The 20,880-nt window shown below is 46.1% G+C and overlaps 1 protein-coding gene across 1 annotated transcript in view; it reads right to left on the bottom strand.

The window, feature by feature from the left end:
- The window catches only part of LOC137675742 (small glutamine-rich tetratricopeptide repeat-containing protein beta-like), an 80,010-nt gene that overhangs the window by 21,067 nt on the left and 38,063 nt on the right, over nt 1–20,880 (bottom strand). Inside the window, exon 6 of the mRNA XM_068421941.1 lies at nt 45–183. Coding sequence (XP_068278042.1) covers nt 45–183 — 139 coding nt within the window. The remainder of the gene's footprint in view (nt 1–44; nt 184–20,880) is intronic.

Genomic DNA, 20,880 nt, shown 5'->3' with positions numbered 1-20,880 from the left:
TCAGTTAAAACTATTGTAAATAAATAGATGCAGAGCTAACTTACAGGACTGGACATGGCTCTTAGTTTCTGTTCTGCTATTTTCAAATTTGACTTATAAGAGTCATTTTCTGGATCAAGATCGAGTGCTTTTTGGTAACTTGTAACTGCTTCTTCATATTTATTCACTGAGGTCAGAGCCAACCTAATGTGAAATAAAGAAATCCTGGGTAGAACATAAATGACCATCAAAAGATAACGATCCATTTTCTGTTCTAAGTAAATCAGTATCTCACAACTAATTTTTAGCTTGAGCACTAAGTTAAAGCAAGTTTTGCTATTGTGCTACTATTGCTTAGTGTAACCCTTTATTTTTGCAGAACAGATGAACCCTCAAGAACTTGTCTTGCACTGTTTGTTCCATATATATGCAAGTTTCATTAAAAGCTCTTTGGCATCATCAAGTGATTTAGTCTGTATTTGAGAGCACAAGCTGGATCCAGCATCCGTGACTTTTCGCATAAGCTTAGGAATTCCTCTAAATGTTTTCTCCAATCCTTTTGATCCAAGAGATTATTCACAAGGGTACATGGGTAAGTAGGGTGAAGATACTGCAGCTTCAAGAAACCAAATACTGGAACCACAAGTTTCAGCGTAACAGATTTTTGCCTTAGAATCAGTGCAAGATTCTCCTCTTGGATCTTCTACTTCAACAGCTTGACAAATTGGTTATACAGGATAGTAGTAACATCTGTAAGACTCTATAAGAAACCCTTGTATCGGGGAAGCCTGCTTAATGTTTTGAAAAAGATTCTTCTCCAGCAGCTCAGGAGGGCACAGGACAGATTATCTACTACTTCTGAAACAGTATTTGTTTTCAAATGTTATTAGCTACTACATTGAAAACATCATCTTTCTTTGAGCTATTCCAGAAGTCCATCTGGTTGCAGTTTCAATTCTGTCTTCTACTGTATTTTCAATTTATGCTGACCACAAAACTAAACTGATCTTTTCCACATTTTGTGAAAGATCTGTATAACCCACATTCAGCTATTCAGTACTCCAGTCTCCCTTTAGTATGTGCCGAGCTACACAGACTGGATTGATAAGCCTGTGCTAACACCCACTAACAGACCTTAGTCTTTTATCTCAGACAAGAGAGCTCAGTGTGTTAGATACATCGGTCACAGTCATTACTCTCAGTGACGACGAACTCAATAACAGTATGAAACTCCAGGAGATTCTAGTAACACTCCTGGAGAAACCCATGCAATATTAATGTTTTCTCCCTTAATACAGTTACTCCCATAAACAACATTCTCCCTACTGGGCCATTAATTTGCCAAAATAGTTTCTGACCAGACGAGAAATGCAATCAGGTATTTCTGCAATACATACTTTCTCTGTAAAAAAAAAAAAAACTATGATTGCAAAAATTTGCTTCTTGGAACACCGTACAAGTCAGAACGGCAGGCAACAGTTTCTTTGCTCACAATTCCAGGCCCACCTCCTACCTAGCCGAGTGCTCTCTCAGGGTCATGCTGGAAGAATCTCTTTAACTGTCTACATGGCTCCCATCTCTGCATATTTTTGTGGCACTGTCACCGAAATCGGGAAGCAGAAGCATTACTGACTTCCCTAAAGAGACAAATTGTATCAATAAAGATGCTAGAAATGGCAAGGAAGACGATTGCTAAATGTGAGGTTTGTTTAAAGAACAATCCATTAGTGAAAAAGAAGCTTCCAATGGGAGTGTTAAAATCAGGAATGGAACCAGGAGATTATTGGCAAATAGATTTTTCGGAATTACCTAGACAAAATGGGTATTGATACATTCTGGTGGGGGTTGATACTTTTTCAGGATGGCCAGAAGCCTTTCCCTGTCAGACAAATCAAGCAAAAGAGGTAATTAAATGGTTGTTACAAGAAATCATTCTGAGATTTGGAGTACCTATTGGAATTTCCTCAGATAGAGGTCCACATTTTATTGCAGAGGTAGTGCAAAATATCAGTAAGGTGTTGGGAATTACTTGGGATTTACATACACCTTGGAGGCCACAATCTAGTGGAAAGGTAGAAAGAATGAATCAAACAATGAAGAGACAAATCAGTAAAATATGTCAAGAAACCAATTTGAAATGACCTCAGGCTCTTCCATTAGCCCTGTTACGGATACGGGTTCAACCAAAAAGTGAGACATTAATTAGTCCTTATGAACTATTATATGGAAAACCTTATGAATCTCCTGAACCAAATGTAGATATGCATTTAAAAGGGAAACAAAATGTATATAACTATCTGCTTTCTTTAGGAAAAACTCTAACTGCGCTTCGGAGTGTGATTGTGTGGAACAGACCTCTGTCTTTAGAAAATCCTGTTCATGATTTTCAGCCGGGAGATTACGTTTATATAAAGACCTGGACCTCTGAACCTCTTCAGGAACGTTGGAAAAGACCTTTCCAGGTGTTGCTGACTACATTCACCGCCATAAAGATTGCTGAATCAAATGCGTGGATACATTATACCATAGAGAAGAAAGCTCCGCCAGCGTGGAGGATTGTTAAAAGGGATGCTGGAACTTCAAAATTGACTCTGAAATATATCTAACTTTGGATATTAGTTTGTAATACTTGTGAAATTAATATTGATTCAGGAATTATTGTTAGTGGGAACCTGGTTTGAGACAAAAATTGGACAACATGGTGTAACAAAAGGGTATGGGGACACAGGCCTTCAAACAGAAACAGAACAGTTGATATATCTCCCAAGGAAAACTCAGGAAGAAAATTTGATGTTAGAATTAATTACACAGATTCCAGGGCAGTGGATGAACCAATTCCATGAGGAATTTTAACTATATTGGCTGATGCATATACTCCAATAAGAGGCAAGAGATTTAGTTGTAGAAAAGATACTATTCAGAGCCCAGGACATCTAGTTTGGGTGATGAGTAATGGAACTTGGACAACCCACTTACCTTTAGATGGGAAAGTAAAACAAATAACATTAGGCATGCCAACATTATGCCCAATTTGGAAAAAGTCTCCCTTTAAGGGACCACTTGAAAATTTGAAATTAAAATGTGTAAAAAGGTCAGAAAAAGAAGATAAATGGAATGAACCATCAACTGGGGTAAAAGTGAGCTGGTTTTTGGAATCCCTGTTAACTCCTTTATCAACATACAGGAATAGAGAATGAATATATCAGTAACAGGACAGGTAGAGAAATTGGCAAATGTGACCAGAAAAGGATTTAGAGACTTAAATTTACAATTACAGGCAACATCTAGAATGACTTTACAAAATAGAATGGCATTAGATATGCTCTTACTTAAAGAACATGGGGTTTGTGGATATCTGAAAGATAGGGTAGACCACTGCTGCATACATATCCCAAATGTGACTCAAGATATGGAATACGATTTAGATTTATTGGAGAAAAAAAACTGATAGCCAAAACTTCAACAGGACATGCAAGAAAAATGGATAGACAAAATTTTCAGTGGATTAGGATGGGAACTGAGTTCATGGGCCAAATCATTGATTAGCACCACATTAGTTTTGCTAATAGTCTTTATGACTATTTTTCTGATCTATTATTGCCTAAAGAAACAAATAAACAACAAAACTGCCTTCAATCGGATGATTATTCAGGCAGTAACCAGACCACAAGATGAAAGATAAATGATTTTAAGGCTCCCACCAACAGCATTGAGTGAAAATGTATTAATAGATAAACTTTAGAGATAAAGGTGAAAGTCTTGAAGTGATTTTCAAAACTTTCAAAGGGGGGAAATGTTACAAATATTTGAAATTAAATAAAATTCAATTTAATCATAAGAAGATAAGTTTAGTAGAATAGGTATAATGGTGGAAGGGGTTCTGTGTTCTGCCTTAGAGTCTATGAAATTAGCTATAGGATTGTTGAATTTTAACAGGTAACCATGGAAACCCCACTAGGTAAGTTACTGGACTTCTTGTCTTATTAGAGACCGTCATGGACACTAGTCGAATACAATAGGGTTACTGGACTTCTTGCTTTAAGACCAGCCAGAACTGGTCTTGAGGCTTGATTAAGAGCCAAGGTACTACCACGCCTGCGCAAGAAGGAAAGGTGAAAAGTGCACAGTGAGGAAGACATATGGCCTTCATCCTAGAGACCCCGGCCCACGACCACTAGAAGAAACTGCACGTGTGCAATCGGGAGGAGCTACAGGTGGAGAGTATGGAAATGATTTCCTGGAACTTATTATAATAAAGACCGCCTTTTTGGGGAGAAGTTATGAATATGTATAGGCATCCTTGGAATTGTGATGAATATGTAATATTTTACTACATAAATACAAGGTGAACTACCGAGGGGGGCACGCACGATTTTGTAGGGACTACCCCCCGTGCTGCCCAGCGCTGCAATAAAGGTGTGCCTGCTTCTTAATACTACATTGGTGTTAAGAGGTTTTATTCCCGATTTCGGTGACAGCACTTCTGCTTCTTTCTGTGACATATACAGAGTTTCTGTCAAATCCTCTGAAAAACTGATATACCTGCATAATGCAGTCAGAAAATATAGCTTTCTCATAAGGATTTTTTGTTGAGAAGGTGGTTTCTGCACTTTTTTCAGTTATTACTAAAAAAGCACTGTTTCCTCATTCAGCCTATGCCAAATGTATTATTATACCCATCTGCTGAGTTAAGCAACAGCCTGTAGCTCAAAATATATCCTCTATCAAAACAACCAGACAATCAACAAAAAAAAGAAAAAGAGAGGTTTGCCCAAGAATGATCACGCTTACATTGTGTATCAAAAGGCACACTGGTCTTACACCCAAAACTCTAAAATAACATCCAATTTGCAATTAAATCAACCTGTAGCTTCCCTCCATTTTACTGAAATCAAGGGATCTCAGGTTGTGCTATATGAAAAAACAATCTAAAGAGAGTTAAATAGGACAAAACCAATTCAACAGTCCCTAAAATTTCAAAGTGAATTAAAACATCTCAAAAGCCAGTCAGGCAACATTTGCATTAGTAAAATAAACTATATCAGGGTGTCCTGGTTTTGCTGGGATGAAATAATAGAATCAATTTTCTGTTACATTTTGGTTTAGTTTGTGGCCAGCTGTGGTATGGTGCTCAATGCCATTAGCAGCCAGGTGCTAAAGCTATGAGAAGTGAAAGCCAGGGCAGCTGACCCAGGCTGGACCACAGGTGTATTCTATACCATAAACATCACATTTGCTATAAATTGGAAAGTTTAGTGGGGATAGCCAGCCCTTTTTCCTCTGCTCTTCTTTGCTTTCTTGTTCCCCCTCAATGGTTGCTATCCCTGGAGAGTTTCACCACTACTATATGGGCTAAGTATAACTTTATGCCTTTTGTATTAGTATCGATATTGGTTTGAAATTTAAACAGCTTTAATAAAATAAGAAAACCATGAGTCTCCCTCCTTTTCCCAATTCCCTTTCTCAGCTGTGGAGGGATCTTGGGTGATAGAACAACTGGTTGTTGTTTAGCCCTGGGCACAGGCTAAATGAAGACAGTTTATTTGGCACCCAGTGTAAACAGATCACCTGGAGAACCATAGACTTTTGATCTAAGAGTCTCAGAGGGCTGAAGTTCTCACAGATTTGACCAGATTTGCTATGAGCATTCATTATTTTGGTGTCAGTAGGATGGTTGATGGGTAGAATTCTCAGATATTTGTTTCTAGAGTTGCTTTTGGGGTGACTAACTAAATTTCTGGCTTTACGAATGTTTGTTACTGGTTTTGTATGGTTTATTATTTCTGGGCATGGACTTAGAGGTATCACCCTACTATGTTGTTTGGCATTGGTTTATGGTATTACAAATTCTTTTGGAACTGTGCCCATTTCTGATTTCTATGGAATGGGAATGGGTGACATGTACTTTCCTTTTCCCTCAAGGCTGATTTCAACTGCTTTTGAAAATTTTGAATACCCATGGGATGTTTCAACCACCATGCTCATATTGTCAGGCCTTGTAAATGTCTTTCAGTTCTTGGTCTTACTCAGAGTACATCAGTATAGGGGTGGATACAGCATAGTTGCTGCAACCACTGTGATGGGACCCACAGCAGCCCTTGTACCCACAACCAGCATCACAGATACTCAGACCCTGCCAGTCCCTACAGCAGACATCCTGGCTACCCAAGAGGCTATTCAGATCTCTGCACTGGATACTGCAGTTACCCAACTCCAGGAAGCACTTGCTACGATTACCCAGACTTTGGTGACAAGGGCTGCAGCTATTCAGCCCCCAAGTGATGGGTGATGCAGCTAACCTAGGGACTCAACCAGTGCCAGTACCAGTCACCCCTGTACAGAAGACAAAATACACAAAAAGAACAGGTCATGATGGCCTACCAAGGACATCAAAGGAGGATGAGCCAGAGATAACCACTCAATCCCTATCCCTGAGTGAGCTGCGAGATATATGTAGAGATTACAGCTGTCATGAAGGTGAGCAACTTGTTACTTGGCTGCTCTGCTGCTGGGATAATGGAGCTGAAGGTTTTGACTTAGATCGTAGAGAAGCCAAGCAGCTGGGACCAATGGCTAGAGAAGTGGGTATTGATAGGGGTCTTGCAACTGGTGCACAGCCCCTCACTCTCTGGAAGTGACTCTTGCTAAGGATGAGGAAGAGGTATCCCTTTAGGGATGATGTCATATACCACCCAGGCAAGTGGACAACCATTGAGAGAGGTGTTAAGAATCTCAGGGAAATAGCTGTGTGGGAGCTGATTTTTGCAGACCTGGATGACCCGCAGACACCACTAGATCCAGATGCACTCAGAGTTACTGAACCCATGCGGCACAAGTGAGCATGCCACTACTGTATGCCAACACATCAGAATCACAGAATCACAGAATCACAGAATCACAGAATCACAGAATCACAGAATCACAGAATCACAGAATCACAGAATCACAGAATCACAGAATCACAGAATCACAGAATCACAGAATATTAGGGATTGGAAGGGACCTCAAAAGATCATCTAGTCCAATCCCCCTGCTGGAGCAGGATTGCCTAGACCATATCACACAGGAACGCATCCAGGCAGGTTTTGAATGTCTCCAGAGAAGGAGACTCCACAACCTCTCTGGGCAGCCTGTTCCAGTGTTCAGTCACCCTCACCGTAAAGAAGTTTTTCCTCATATTTATGTGGAACCTCCTGTGTTCCAGCTTGCACCCATTGCCCCTTGTCCTGTCAAGGGATGTCACTGAGAAGAGCCTGGCTCCATCCTCATGACACTTGCCCTTTACATATTTATAAACATTAATGAGGTCACCCCTCAGTCTCCTCTTCTCTAAGCTAAAGAGACCCAGCTCCCTCAGCCTCTCCTCATAAGGGAGATGTTCCACTCCCTTAATCATCTTCGTGGCTCTGCGCTGGACTCTCTCTAGCAGTTCCCTGTCCTTCTTGAACTGAGGGGCCCAGAACTGGACACAATATTCCAGATGTGGCCTCACCAGGGCAGAGTAGAGGGGGAGGAGAACCTCTCTCCACCTGCTAACCACACCCCTTCTAATACACCCCAGGATGCCATTGGCCTTCTTGGCCACAAGGGCACACTGCTGGCTCATGGTCATCCTGTTGTCCACTAGGACCCCCAGGTCCCTTTCCCCTACGCTGCTCTCCAACAGGTCTGTCCCCAACTTGTACTGGTACATGGGGTTGTTCTTGCCCAGATGCAGGACTCTACACTTGCCCTTGTTATATTTCATTAACTTTCTCCCCGCCCAACTCTCCAGCCTGTCCAGGTCTCTCTGAATGGCTGCGCAGCCTTCCGGTGTGTCAGCCGCTCCTCCCAGTTTTGTGTCATCAGCAAACTTGCTGACAGTGCACTCTATTCCCTCATCCAAGTCATTCATGAATATGTTGAATAGTACTGGTCCCAGAACCGACCCTTGAGGGACTCCGCTAGACACAGGCCTCCAACTGGACTCTGCCCCATTGACCACCACTCTCTGGCTTCTTTCCTTCAGCCAGTTCACAATCCACCTCACTATCCAATCATCCAGACCACACTTCCTCAGTTTAGCTGCGAGGATGCTGTGGGAGACCGTGTCAAACGCTTTATTGAAATCGAGATAGACCACATCCACAGCTTTACCATCATCTATCCACCGGGTTACGTCCTCATAAAAGGCTATCAAGTTGGTTGAGCATGATTTCCCCTTGGTGAAGCCATGTTGACTGCCCCTAATGATACCCCTATCCTTGATGTGCCTAGAGACAGCACCAAGGACAAGTTGTTCCATCACCTTTCTGGGGATGGAGGTGAGGCTGACCGGTCTATAGTTACCCGGGTCCTCCTTCTTGCCCTTTTTGAAGACTGGAGTGACATTCGCTTTCCTCCAGTCCTCAGGCACCTCTCCCGTTGCCCACGACTTAGCAAAGATGATGGAGAGTGGCCTAGCAATGACTTCCGCCAGCTCCCTCAGCACCCACGGGTGCATCCCATCAGGGCCCATGGATTTATGGACGTCCAGATCGCTTAATTGGTCCCTGACCCAGCCCTCATCTACCAAGACAGATTCCTCCTCTATCCTGACTTCTTCTGGGGCCTCAGGGGTCCGGGGCTCCTCAGGACAGCCTCCAGCAGTATAGACAGAGGCAAAGAAGGCATTCAGTAACTCCGCCTTCTTTTTATCCTCTGTCTCCAGGGCCCCCACCTCATTCATCAGTGGGCCTACATTGCCTCTAGTGTTGGCTTTACCTGCAATGTATTTGAAGAAGCCCTTTCTGTTGTCCTTGACCTCTCTTGCAAGGTTTAATTCCAAGGAGGCCTTAGCTTTCCTAGTTGCCTCCCTACATCCTCTGACAACAGACTTATATTCCTCCCAAGTGGCCAGCCCCTCCTTCCATGATCTGTACACCTTCTTCTTCCACTTGAGTTTGCCCAGCAGTTCCCTGTTTAACCATGCAGGTCTCCTGGTACCCTTCCTTGACTTCCTACCTGCTGGGATGCTCTGATCTTGAGCTCGGAAGAAGCAGTCCTTGAATGCTAACCAACTATCTTGGGCCCCCTTACCTTCTAGTACCCTGTCCCATGGGATTTCCCCTAGCAATTGCTTGAAAAGGCCAAAGTTGGCCCTCCTGAAGTTCAGGGTTGTGATTCTGCTAGCTATTCTGGTCCTGCCACATGAGATCCTGAACTCTACCATCTCATGGTCACTACAACCAAGGCTGCCCTCAACCTTCACCTCTTCAACCAGACCCTCCTTGTTAGTGAGGATAAGATCCAGCAGCACTCCTCTTCTAGTTGGCTCATCCACCATTTGCATCAGAAAGTTATCATCAATGCACTGGAGGAACCTCCTGGACTGAGGATGGCTGGCTGAGTAGGCCTCCCAGCAAATATCAGGGTAGTTGAAATCCCCCACAACAACCAGGCCCTGTAATTGCGAGACTGCTCTCAGCTGCCTGTAGAAGGCCTCATCACCCTCCTCATCCTGATCCAGTGGCCTGTAATAGACACCCACAACAGTATCACCCCTGCCAGCCTGCCCCTTAATTCATACCCACAAACTCTCAACTTGCTCCTGATCCACCCCTGGACAGAACTCAATACATTCTAGCTGCTCACTCACATAAAGAGCAACTCCACCATCTCTCCTTACTGGCCTGTCTTTCCTGAACAGGACATAGCCATCCATGACCGCATTCCAGTCATGCGAGGCATCCCACCAAGTCTCTGTGATTGCCACTAAATCATAGCCCCCCCGACCGAACACGGATTTCCAACTCCTCCTGTTTATTCCCCATGCTGCGCACATTGGTGTACAGGCATTTCAGGGAACGAGCTGAGCACACCGATTTCACCCTAGGGGGATGGGAGGCCTCCTGGTCTACCTCAACACTAGAGCGTTGCCCCAGTGGTGCAAGCCCAGTTACTACCCCATCCCCCTTCGAATCTAGTTTAAAGCTCTCCAAATGAGCCCTGCTAATTCCTGTCCCAGAACCCTTTTGCCCCTACGACATAAACCTTTCCCATGTATTACCATCACGCCTGGTGTCTTATAAAACCAGCCATTATCAAAGAACCCAAAGCCCTGCCTGTAGCACCAGTCTCATAGCCAGGCATTTATAGAGAGAATCCTACTATTCCATCCCACGTCATCACCTGAAAATGGAAGGAGGGAGGAGAAAACAACTTGTGCCCCAGACTCTTTCACCAACCGTCCTAGGGCCTTGTAGTCTTTCTTCATCCCCCTCAGACAACGGGATGCAGCTTCTTCCCCACCTGTCTGGAAGATCAGCAGGGGGTAGTAGTCTGTGGCCTTCACCAGGTTGGGGAGTTTCCTGGTGATATCCCTGATTCGGGCTCCAGGCAGGCTGCAGACCTCCCTGTGATGGGGGTCAGCTCTGCATATTGGGCCCTCAGATCCCTTTAGGAAGGAGTCTCCAACCACTAAAACTCTTCTCTTCTTCCTTGTGGAGGAGGTAGCTATACACCTGTCAGGTTTTTCTGACTGTGGTGGGACCTCTGATATAGGTTGCCTCTCCACCACATCCCCATTGGACCGGCTGTATTCCACTAGGGCTTCATATCTATTGCTCAGAGGCACCTGTGGAGGCAAAGTAGGCAAGGAGTGCACTCGCCTTTTGCCACAGCCATAGACTTGCCTCCACTCACTCCTCTCCTCTGAGTTATTGTTTTCCACCTGAGAGGGGCAGAGTACAGGTGTCCTTCCATCCTGGGAGCTCTCCAGCAGGTGCTCCCATTTTTGTTGCAGGGAAAGCAGAGCCTGGCTCCACCAGTCTATCTCCATTTCAGCCTCCCTAATGCTCCTAAGCCTTTCTACTTCTGCTTGAAGCCTTTCAACATGGCTTTGCAGCTGTGCCGCTCAGCCGAGCAGATCATCTACCTGCTCACAGCTCACACAGCCCCCTGACATCACAGAGACACTGTAGCATTCCCTGCAGCCGGCAACCTGCACCATTGCCTCCTTCTGTGGGAGCTCTATCTGGGTTCCCACATCCATTTTGGTCTTCTTCCGCCGGGTAGATACCATTGTTCTTTCACTGAGCTGGGAAATACCTGTTGGTGACACCCCTGGTTCACAGCTCCTTGGCACCTTCCTCGCCTTGTGCACTGGGAGGGAGTCAGCGCCCTCCCCAACGAGCTGCAAACGACTGTGGCCTCTCCTGCCCTGGGACACACCCAGTCACTGCTGACTCACACAGTCACTGCTGACTCTCCCTCTAACCCCTGGGCAGGGACTAGTCCCTGTCCTCCAGGAGGCTTTTTATCACCCAATCAATCACCACCCCCAATCAACAGGGGGAGGTGCGTTTAAATCGCCCGCAGTGCCTCCAGCTACGCCCCCTCCTCTCCTGATTCATTGCTGGGAACCTCCGGGTCCGGGGTGGGGGGGAAGCAGCTCAGGGCTGCTGCTCCAGGGGGGTCAAGAGTACGAAAACCGCCCGGTTACAGCCCGATGCCGCCCTCGACCCCACACTAACCTCAAGTCGCTGTCGCTGCTGCCGCCACTGTCAGCTGGAAACATGATGATGTACCAACAGTGGGTGACACAGATAATCAGATGCCGCAGTATGTGGACAATCTCTTTTCCTCCTCAGGGGCCAGCTGTGGAATAACCATCTGACAAATCCACCGAACTGCTTGGTAAGGTGTTGGAAAAATTGTCCCAGATAGAGGACAGGCCCTGCTCCCTGCCTGTACTAATGAATATCTCGGCCATCAGGAGACAGCGTTCCCCTGCAAGACCTGCTCAGAAGAGACTGTACACATCATGAGACACCCTATGGTTTTTCCTGCATGACCATGGAGAAAACATGAGAAAATGGGATGGAAAAACCTACATTGGCTTTACAGACACATGTACATGAATTGCGAGATTAACCAATTACCAAAGGGGGTTTGTCTTCTTTTAGCCTGCACTTGGGGCTAAATAGCAGTTTTTCTCTCACCCAATGTCCCTTCCCCAAATGAAGAAGGGAATTGGGAAAAGCAGAGAGAGAACTTGTAGGTTGAAGTCAACCAAATTTTAATGAAATGAAGAAATCAATATAAATGACAACACAAAACACACAAAAGTATACTTATCCACAGATCACTGGCAAGTTGCTCCAGGAATCATAATGATGAACACAAAGGAAAAGCAAGAAGAGCAGGAAAAGCCCCACCTCTCCTTAGCAAACCCCCTCTTTTATAGTGAGCTTGATGTCAATGATATAGAATACACCTGTGGGCCAGCCTGGGTCAGCTGCCCTACATTTAATTGCTAAGGGCCCTGATCACCATGGCTGGCCACAAAATGAAACCAGGACAGAATTCCACCCATTATTCTATATCATTTACATCAAGTCACTACTATTTTCCCCATCCCTCAACATACATACACATCCACATACACACACAGATACTCTCTCCAGTCCATGGGCCATCTCTCCAAGAAGTCCACTAAATCAATTCAGTCTGAATTCATGGGTTCCATTTCTCAGAATATTTCTCAGGAACGGAAAAAACATTGGTGTGGGATCCACTCAGTTAGCAGCTGGGACCAGGCCTCAATACAGTGTTATGGACTGTTGAAGTTCAGCACAGCAGGATGGTGTATTGCATCTTGATCTTGCACCACATATATCTGCTGCAGCCCATGTTCAGGGTCTGGGGTGATTCTTACTATAATAAAGGACACTTAGCATCATACAGTTACTGGCTATTTTCACCCAGAATCAAATCTCCTTGGGGTACACATTTAACTTCCCCATCCTCCTGCATCATCCACCAGGTGCACCCAGGTCCTTGAGCAAAAGCAATTCCACAAATGGGTTTGCCTTTGCTCGAGGCAGGAATAATCCAAACTGTTTTCCCCAACATAATTCTTGCATAAACCACTGGGACTTTATCCCCTTCTACAGTGCACAACAGTTCGGATTGAGCAGGACCAGCCTGACAGATCCCCTGGTATTAACTAACCAGGTGGCCTTTGTCAAGTGTTCATCCCAGTTTTTGAAAGTCCCATCACCCATTGCTTTCAGTGTTATCTTCAACAGTCCATTGCATCTTTCCACTTAGCCAGCAGCTGGTGCATGGTAGGGGATGCGATATATCCATTCAATACCATCCCCTTTAGCCCAGGTGTCTATGAGGCTATTTCAGAAATGAGTCCCCTTGTCTGACTCAATTCTTTCCAGAGTGCCATGTCACCACAAAATCTGCTTTTCAAGGCCCACAATAGTGTTACAGGCAGTGGCGTGAGGCACAGGGTATGTTTCCAACCAGCCAGTACTTGCTTCCACCATCATGAGCACATAGTGCTTGCCTTGGCGGCTTCGTGGAAGCGAGATGTAATCAATCTGCCAGGCCTCTCCATACTTATATTTTAGCCATCATCCTCCATACCACAGGGTTTTTAGCTGTTTCGCTTGTTTAATTGCAGCGCATGTTTCAGATTCGTGGATGACCTGTGCGATGGTGTCCATGGTCAAATCCACCCCTCAGTCACGGGCCCATCTCTGTGTAGCATCTCTGCCTTGATGGCCTGATGTATTACAGGCCCACCGAGCTAAAAATAGTTCACCTTCATGCTGCCAGTCCAGGTCTACTTGAGCCACTTTGATCTTAGCAGCTTGATCCACCTGCTGGTTGTTTTGTTCCTCAGTGGCTCTGCTCTTGGGTAACTGAGCATCTACATGACGTACCTTCACAACCAGCTTCTCTAATCGGGTAGCAATATCCTGCCATAATTCAGCTGCCCAAATGGGTTTGCCTCTGCACTGCCAGTTGGTTTTCTTCCAGTGCGTCAGCCATCCCCACAGGGCATTTGCTACCATCCATGAGTCAGTATACAGGTAGAGTACTGGCCATTTTTCTCACTCAGCAATATCTAGAGCCAGCTGGATGGCTTTTACTTCTACAAACTAACTCAACTCACCTTCTCCCTCAGCTGCTTCTGCCACTCATTGCATAGGACTCCACACAGCAGCTTTCCACTTTTCCTGCTTGCCTACAATACGACAAGGTCCATCAGTGAACAAGGCATGATGCTTCTCATTGTCTGATAGTTTATTGTATGGTGGGGCCTCTTCAGTGTGCATGACCTCTTCCTCTGGCAACATTCCAAAATCTTTCCCTTCCAGCCAGTCCATGATTACTTCCAGAATTCCTAGACAACTGAGGTTCCCTGTGCAGGCCTGCTGAGTAATCAATGCAACCCACTTACTCCACATGGCATCAGTTGCATGATGTGTAGAGGGGGTCTGTCCTTTAAACATCCAGTTCAACACTGGCAATCAGAGCACCAGGAGGAGCTGTGCCTCAGTGCCAATTACTTCTGAGGCAGCTCGAATGCCTTCATAGACTGCCAGTATCTCCTTTTCAGTTGGAGCATAAGAGTCCTCCGATCCTCTGTATCCCTGGCTCTAAAACCCCAGGGGTCGACATTGAGTCTCCCCCAGTGCCTTTTGCCAGAGGCTCCAGGTAGGACCATTCTCCCCGGCTGCAGTATAGAGGATGTTCTTTGCTTCTGGTCCTGTACAGACTGGTCCAAGGGCCACTGCATGGACTACCTCTTGTTTAATTTGCTCAAAAGGCCTGTTGTTGCTCAGGGCCCCATTTAAAGTCATTCTTCTTCCAGGCGACTTCATAGAGGGCTCACAATCTGACTGTAATGGGGAATGTGCATCCTCCAGAAGCCTACTACACCTAGGAAAGCTTGTGTCTCCTTTTTGTTAGTTGGTAGAGACATGGCTGTTATTTTGTTGATCACATCCATTGGGATCTGACAGCAGCCATCCTGCCACTTGATCCCTAAAAACTGGATCTCTTATGCAGGTCTCTTGACCTTACTGCATTTGATGGCAAAACCAGCTTCTAGAAGGATTCGAATGACTTTTTCCCCTTTTTCAAAAACTTCTCCTGCTGTATTACCCCATACAATAAAGTCATCAATATATTGCAGGTGTTCCAGAGCTCTACACTTCTCCAGTGCAGTCTGGATCAGTCCATGGCAAAGGGTGGAGCTATGTTTCCACCCCTGGGGCAATCGATTCCAGGTGTACTGGATACCCCTCCAGGTGAAAGCAAACTGTTGCCTACACTCCACTGCCAAAGGAATAGAGAAAAACACATTTGTGACGTCAATCGTGGCATTCCACTTGGCTGCCTTTGACTCCAGTTCGTAATGGAGTTCTAACATGTCCAGTACAGCAGCACTCAGTGGTGGTGTGACTTCATTCAGGCCACGATAGTCCACAGTTACTCTCCATTCCCCACTGGACTTTCACACTGGCCATATGGGACTGTTGAAGGGGGAGTGGGTTTTGCTGATCACACCTTGGTTCTCCAGTTGACAGATCAGCTCATGGATGGGGATCAGTGATTCTCTGTTAGTCAGATATTGCCATTGGTGGACCGTTCTAGTAGCAATAGGCACCTTTTGCTCCTCAACCCTCAGCAGCCCCACAATAGAAGGGTCCTCTTATAGACTAGGCAGGGTAGACAGCTGTCTAATTCCTTCCATCTCCACAGCCGCTACACCAAACGCCCACCATAACACCTCGCATCCTTGAAATACCCTCTCCTCAAGTTATCTATACTAAGAATGCATGGGGCATCTGGGCCAGTCACAATAGGGTGCATCTGCCACTCAGTCCCAGTCAGACTCACTTCAGCTTCCAATACAGTCAGCTCTTGGGAGCCCCATGTCACGCCAGAGATATAAATAAATTCTGTCCCTTTAAAGTTTGACAGTATTATGGTGCATTGTGCACCAGTGTCCACTAGAGCCTTATACTGCTGTGGTTCTAATCTGCCAGGCCATTGAACCCACACAGTCCAAAACACACGGTTGTCCCTCTCCTCCACCTGGCTGGAAGCAGGGCCCCTCTAATCCTGAACATAGTCTTTGTTATCGACATCTCGGTTCGAGCAGCTCAGGTAGATTCAATCCCCAGTATTCACATTTGGTAGATAGGGATCCAAAGCCCATCTATGCTGTCTGGAGAGCTTCCCATTGGAAACTGGAGCAACAAATCTCCTGGAAGAAGCCCTATTCCAAATTGGTTCACCTTGTAACTCACGTATGCGTGTCCGTAAAGCCGAGGTAGGTTTTCCATCCTATTTCCTCATGTCTTCCCCATGGTCACGCAGGAAAAACCACAGGGCGCCTCGTGATGTGGTACGTCTCTCCCGTGTAGGTCTTGCAGGGGGATGCTGTCTCCTGATGGCTGAGACATTCTTCAGTGGAGGTGGGGAGTGGGGTCTGTCCTCTATCTGGGACAATTTTTCCAATACCTTACCGAGCAGTTCTGTGGATTTGTCAGAGGGTTTTTCCACTGTGGAGACAGTGGCCCGTGTGGAGGAAACTAGGTTGTCTGCATATTACCGCATCCAATTATCTATGTCACCCACTGTTGGTGCATCAGCATCTGCCCAGCTAAATAATGCTAATGAGTTGTCATATGACGGTTGCACGGTCTGTACCCACTTGCGCCACATGGGTCCAGTAACTCTGAGTGCATCTGGATCTAGTAGTGTTTGCGGGTCATCCAGGTCATCAAAAAATCAGCTCCCACACAGCTATTTCCCTGAGATTCTTAGCCCCTCTCTCAACGGTTGTCCACTTGCCTGGGTGGTATAAGACATCATCCCTAAAGGGATACCTTTTCTTCACGCTTTGCAGGAGTCGCTGCCAGAGAATGAGGGGCTCTGCACCACTTGCAAGACCCCTATCAATACCCACTTCTCTAGCCATTGGTCCCAGCTGCTTGGCTTCTCTACCATCAGCTCCATTATCCCAGCAGCAGAGCAGCCAAGTAACAAGTTGCTCACCTTCATGACAGCTGTAATCTCTACATATATCTCGCAGCTCACTCAGGGATAGGGATCGAGTGGTTACCTCTGGCTTGGCCTCCTGTGACGTCCCTGGTAGGCCATCACGACCTGCTTTTTTTGTGGTTTTTGTCTTCTGTACAGGGGCAACTGATACCAGCACTGGTTGAGTCCCTAGGTTAGCGGCATCACCCATCACTAGGGGCTGATTAGCTGCAGCCCTTATTGCCAAGGTCTGGGTCATTGCAGCAAGTGCTTCCTGGAGTTGGGTAATCACAGTGCCCAGTGCAGAGATCTGAATAGCCTCTTGGGTAGCCAGGGTGCCTGCTGTAGGAACTGGCAGGGTCTGAGTATCTGCTATTCCAGTTGTGGGGACCAGGGCAGCTGCAGTGTCTGTTACAGTGGTTGCAGCAGCTGTGCTGTATCTGCCCTTATACCCATGTCAAAGTGAGAGCAAGAACTGAAAAACATTCAAAAGGCCTGACAATATGAGCATGGCGACCGAAACGTCCCGTGGGTATTCAAAATTTTAAAAAGCCAGTGAGATCAACTTTGAGGGAAAAAGAACATACAGGTCTCCCATTCCCATTCCCTAGAAATCAGAAATGGTCCCAGTTCCAAACAAATTTATAATACCATAAACCAATGCCAAACCACATAGCAGACCAATACGATACCTTTAAGTCCACATCTAGAAGTGACAAACCACACAAAACCAGTAACAAACAACAGCAAAACCACACATTTGATTAGCCATCCCAAAAGCAACTGTAAAACCAAACCCCAGAGAATTCCACCCAGTGACCCTGCTACCGACACCAACATGATGAATACTTGTACCAAAACCAGTCAAATCTCTGAAAACTTCAACCCTCCAAGACTCATAGACCAAAAGTCTATGGTTCTCCCAGGTGATCTATTTACATTGGGCACCAAATAAACTATCTTCATTTAGCCTGCACCCGGGGCTAAACAACAGCAGTTTTTCTCTCGCCCAATGTCCCTTCCCCAAATGAGGAAGGGAACTGAGAAAAGGAGGGAGACTTGTAGGTTGAAGTTAACCAGATTTAATGAAAAGAAGAAATCAATATAAATGACAACACAAAACAGACAAAAGTATACTTATCCACAGATCACTGGCAAATTGCTCCAGGAATCACAATCACTGGAAATAAGGAAGAGAGGAGATAGATGTAAGGAGAGCAGGAAAAGCACCACCTCTTTCCCACAAACCCTCTCTTTTATAGAGAGCTTGATGTCAATGATACAGAATACACCTGTAGGCCAGCCTGTGTCATCTGCCCTGGATTTAACTGCTAATGGCCTTGATCACCATGGCTGGCCACAAACTGAAACCAAATCCCAGTGAAACCAGGACAGGGTTCTTCCAGGAAACTCACTGCTCCAGTTTCCAATGGGAAGCTCTCCAGACAGCATAGATGGGCTTCGGATCTCTATTTACTAGACAGGAATAATGGGGATCAAATCCACGTGAGCCACTCAAAGCGAGATAATAGAATCATAGAATGGTTTGGGTTGGAAGGGACCTTAAAAATCATCTAGTTCCAACCCCCCTGCCATGGGCAGGGACACCTTTCCACTAGACCAGGTTGCTCAAAGCCCCATCCAATCTGGCCTTAAACACTGCCAGGGAGGGGACATCCACAGCTTCTCTGGGCAAGCTGTGCCAGTGTCTCACTACCCTCACAGTAAAGAATTTCTTCCTAATATCTAATCTAAATCTACACTCTTTCAGTTTAAAACTGTTACCCCTCCTCCTATCACTACATGCCCTTGTAAAAAGTCCCTCTCCAGCTTTCCTGTAGGCCCCCTTCAGGTACTGGAAGGCTGCTAGAAGGTCTCCCCAGAGCCTTCCAACCCCCAAGTCCTTCTCCTCAGGGCTGCTCTCAATCCATTATCCACCCAGCCTGTATTTGTGCTTGGGATTGCCCCAACTCACTTGCAGGATCTTGCACTTGGCCTTGTGGAACGTCATGCGGTTCACACAGGCCCGCCTATCAAGGTTCCTCTGGATGGCGTCCCTTCCCTCCAGCGTGTCGACCACACCACACAGCTTGGTGTCGTCGGCAAACTTGCTGAGGGCACACTCAATCCCATTGTCCATGTTGCTGACAAAGATGTTAAACAGGACCAGTCCCACTACCAACCCCTGAGGAGTGCAACTTGTCACTGGTCTCCACTTGGACATAGAGCCGTTGACCACAACTCTTTGAGCGCGATCATCCAGCCAATTACTTTTCCACCGAGTGGTCCATCCATCAAGTCCCCGTCTCTCCAATTTAGAGACAAGGATGTCATGCGGGACAGTGTCAAATGCTTTGCGCAAGTCCAGGTAGACGACATCAGTTGCTCTTCCCCTATCCACAAACGCTGTGACCCTGTCATAAACGGCCACCAAATATGTCAGGCACGATTTGCCCTTAGTGAAGCCGTGTTGGCTGTCACCAATCACCTCCTTGATTTCCGTGTGCCTCAGTATAGTTTCCAGGAGGATCTGCTTCATGATCTTGCCAGGGACAGAGGTGAGACTGACCGGCCTGTAGTTCCGCAGGTCTTCCTTTTTTCCCATGTTGAAGATGGGGGTTATATTTCCCCTTTTCCAGTCAGTGAGGACTTCACCAGACTGCCACAACTTCTCAAAAATGATGGATAGTGGCTTAGCAACTTCATCTGCCAGTTCCCTCAGGACCTGCAGATGCGCCTCATCAGGTCCCATGGACTTGTGCACCTTCAGGTTCCTTAGATGGTCTTGAACCTGATCTTCTCCTACAGTGGGCGGTTCTTCATTCTCCCAGTCCCTGCCTCTTCCTTCTGTGACTTGGGTGGTGTGGATAGAGCACTTGCCGGTGAAGACTGAGGCAAAAAAGTCATTGAGTACCTCAGCCTTCTCCATATCCCAGGTAACCAGGACTCCCATTTCCTTCTGGAGAGGGCCCACATGTTCCCTAGTCTTTCTTTTATCACTGACATACCTGTTGTCCTGGTTTCATGGGATAAAATTTATAGAAGCAAGTTTCTGTTAGATTTTGTTTCAGTTTGTGGCCAGCCATGGTGATCAAGGGCAGCTGACCCAGGCTGGCCCACAAGTGTATTCTATATCATTAACATCAAGTTCACTACAAAAAGCAAAGCTTGGTGGGGAAGAGGGGGGCTCTTTTTGCTCTCCTTTCCCCTCTCCTCCCTCTTTCTCATTTCTAACGATTGCTATCCCTGGAGCAACTTGCTGCAACTCTGTAGCTAAGTATAATTTTGTGTGTTCTGTATTATCATTGATATTGTTGTCTTCATTTGGTTAAATCTGTTTAACCCACGAGTCTTCCTCCTTTTCCCAGTTCCCTTCCTCGGTTGGGGAAGGGACATTGGGTGAGAGAGCAACTGTTATTGTTTAGTCCTGGCTGCGGGCTAAACGAAGACACCTATAGAAACATTTCTTGTTGCCCTTGAGATGTCGATAATGGACGCTATGTTCAGGATTAGAGGGGCCCTGCCTCCAGCCAGGTGGAGGAGAGGGACAACTGTGATTTTTGGACTGTGAGGATTCAATGGCCTGGCAGATTAGAACCACAGCAGTAAAAGGCTCTAGTGGACACTGGTGCACAATACACCATAATGCCATCAAACTACAAAGGGACTGAATCAATTTGTATCTCTGGCATGACAGGGGGCTCCCAAGAGCTGACTGTATTGGAAGCTGAAGTGAGTCTGACTGGGACTGAGCAGCAGATGCACCCTATTGTGACTGGCCCAGATGCCCCATGCGTTCTTGGTACAGATTACCTGAGTAGAGGGTATTTCAAGGACCTGAGGGGGTACTGGTGGGCGTTTGGTGTAGTGGCTGTAGAGACAGAAGAAATTAGGCAGCTGTCTACCCTGCCCGGTCTATCAGATGACCCTTCTATTGTGGGGCTGCTGAGGGTGGAGGAGCAAAAGGTGCCCATTGCTACTATAACCGTCCACAGACCGCAATATTGGACTAATAGAGACTCCCTGATCCCCATCTATGAGCTGATCTGTCAACTGGAAAGCCAAGGAGTAATCAGCAAAACGCGCTCA

The sequence above is a fragment of the Nyctibius grandis genome, chromosome W (assembly GCF_013368605.1).
Source record: "Nyctibius grandis isolate bNycGra1 chromosome W, bNycGra1.pri, whole genome shotgun sequence".
NCBI classification, from domain to species: domain Eukaryota; kingdom Metazoa; phylum Chordata; class Aves; order Nyctibiiformes; family Nyctibiidae; genus Nyctibius; species Nyctibius grandis.
This window is presented reverse-complemented; position numbering and strand designations above follow the sequence as displayed.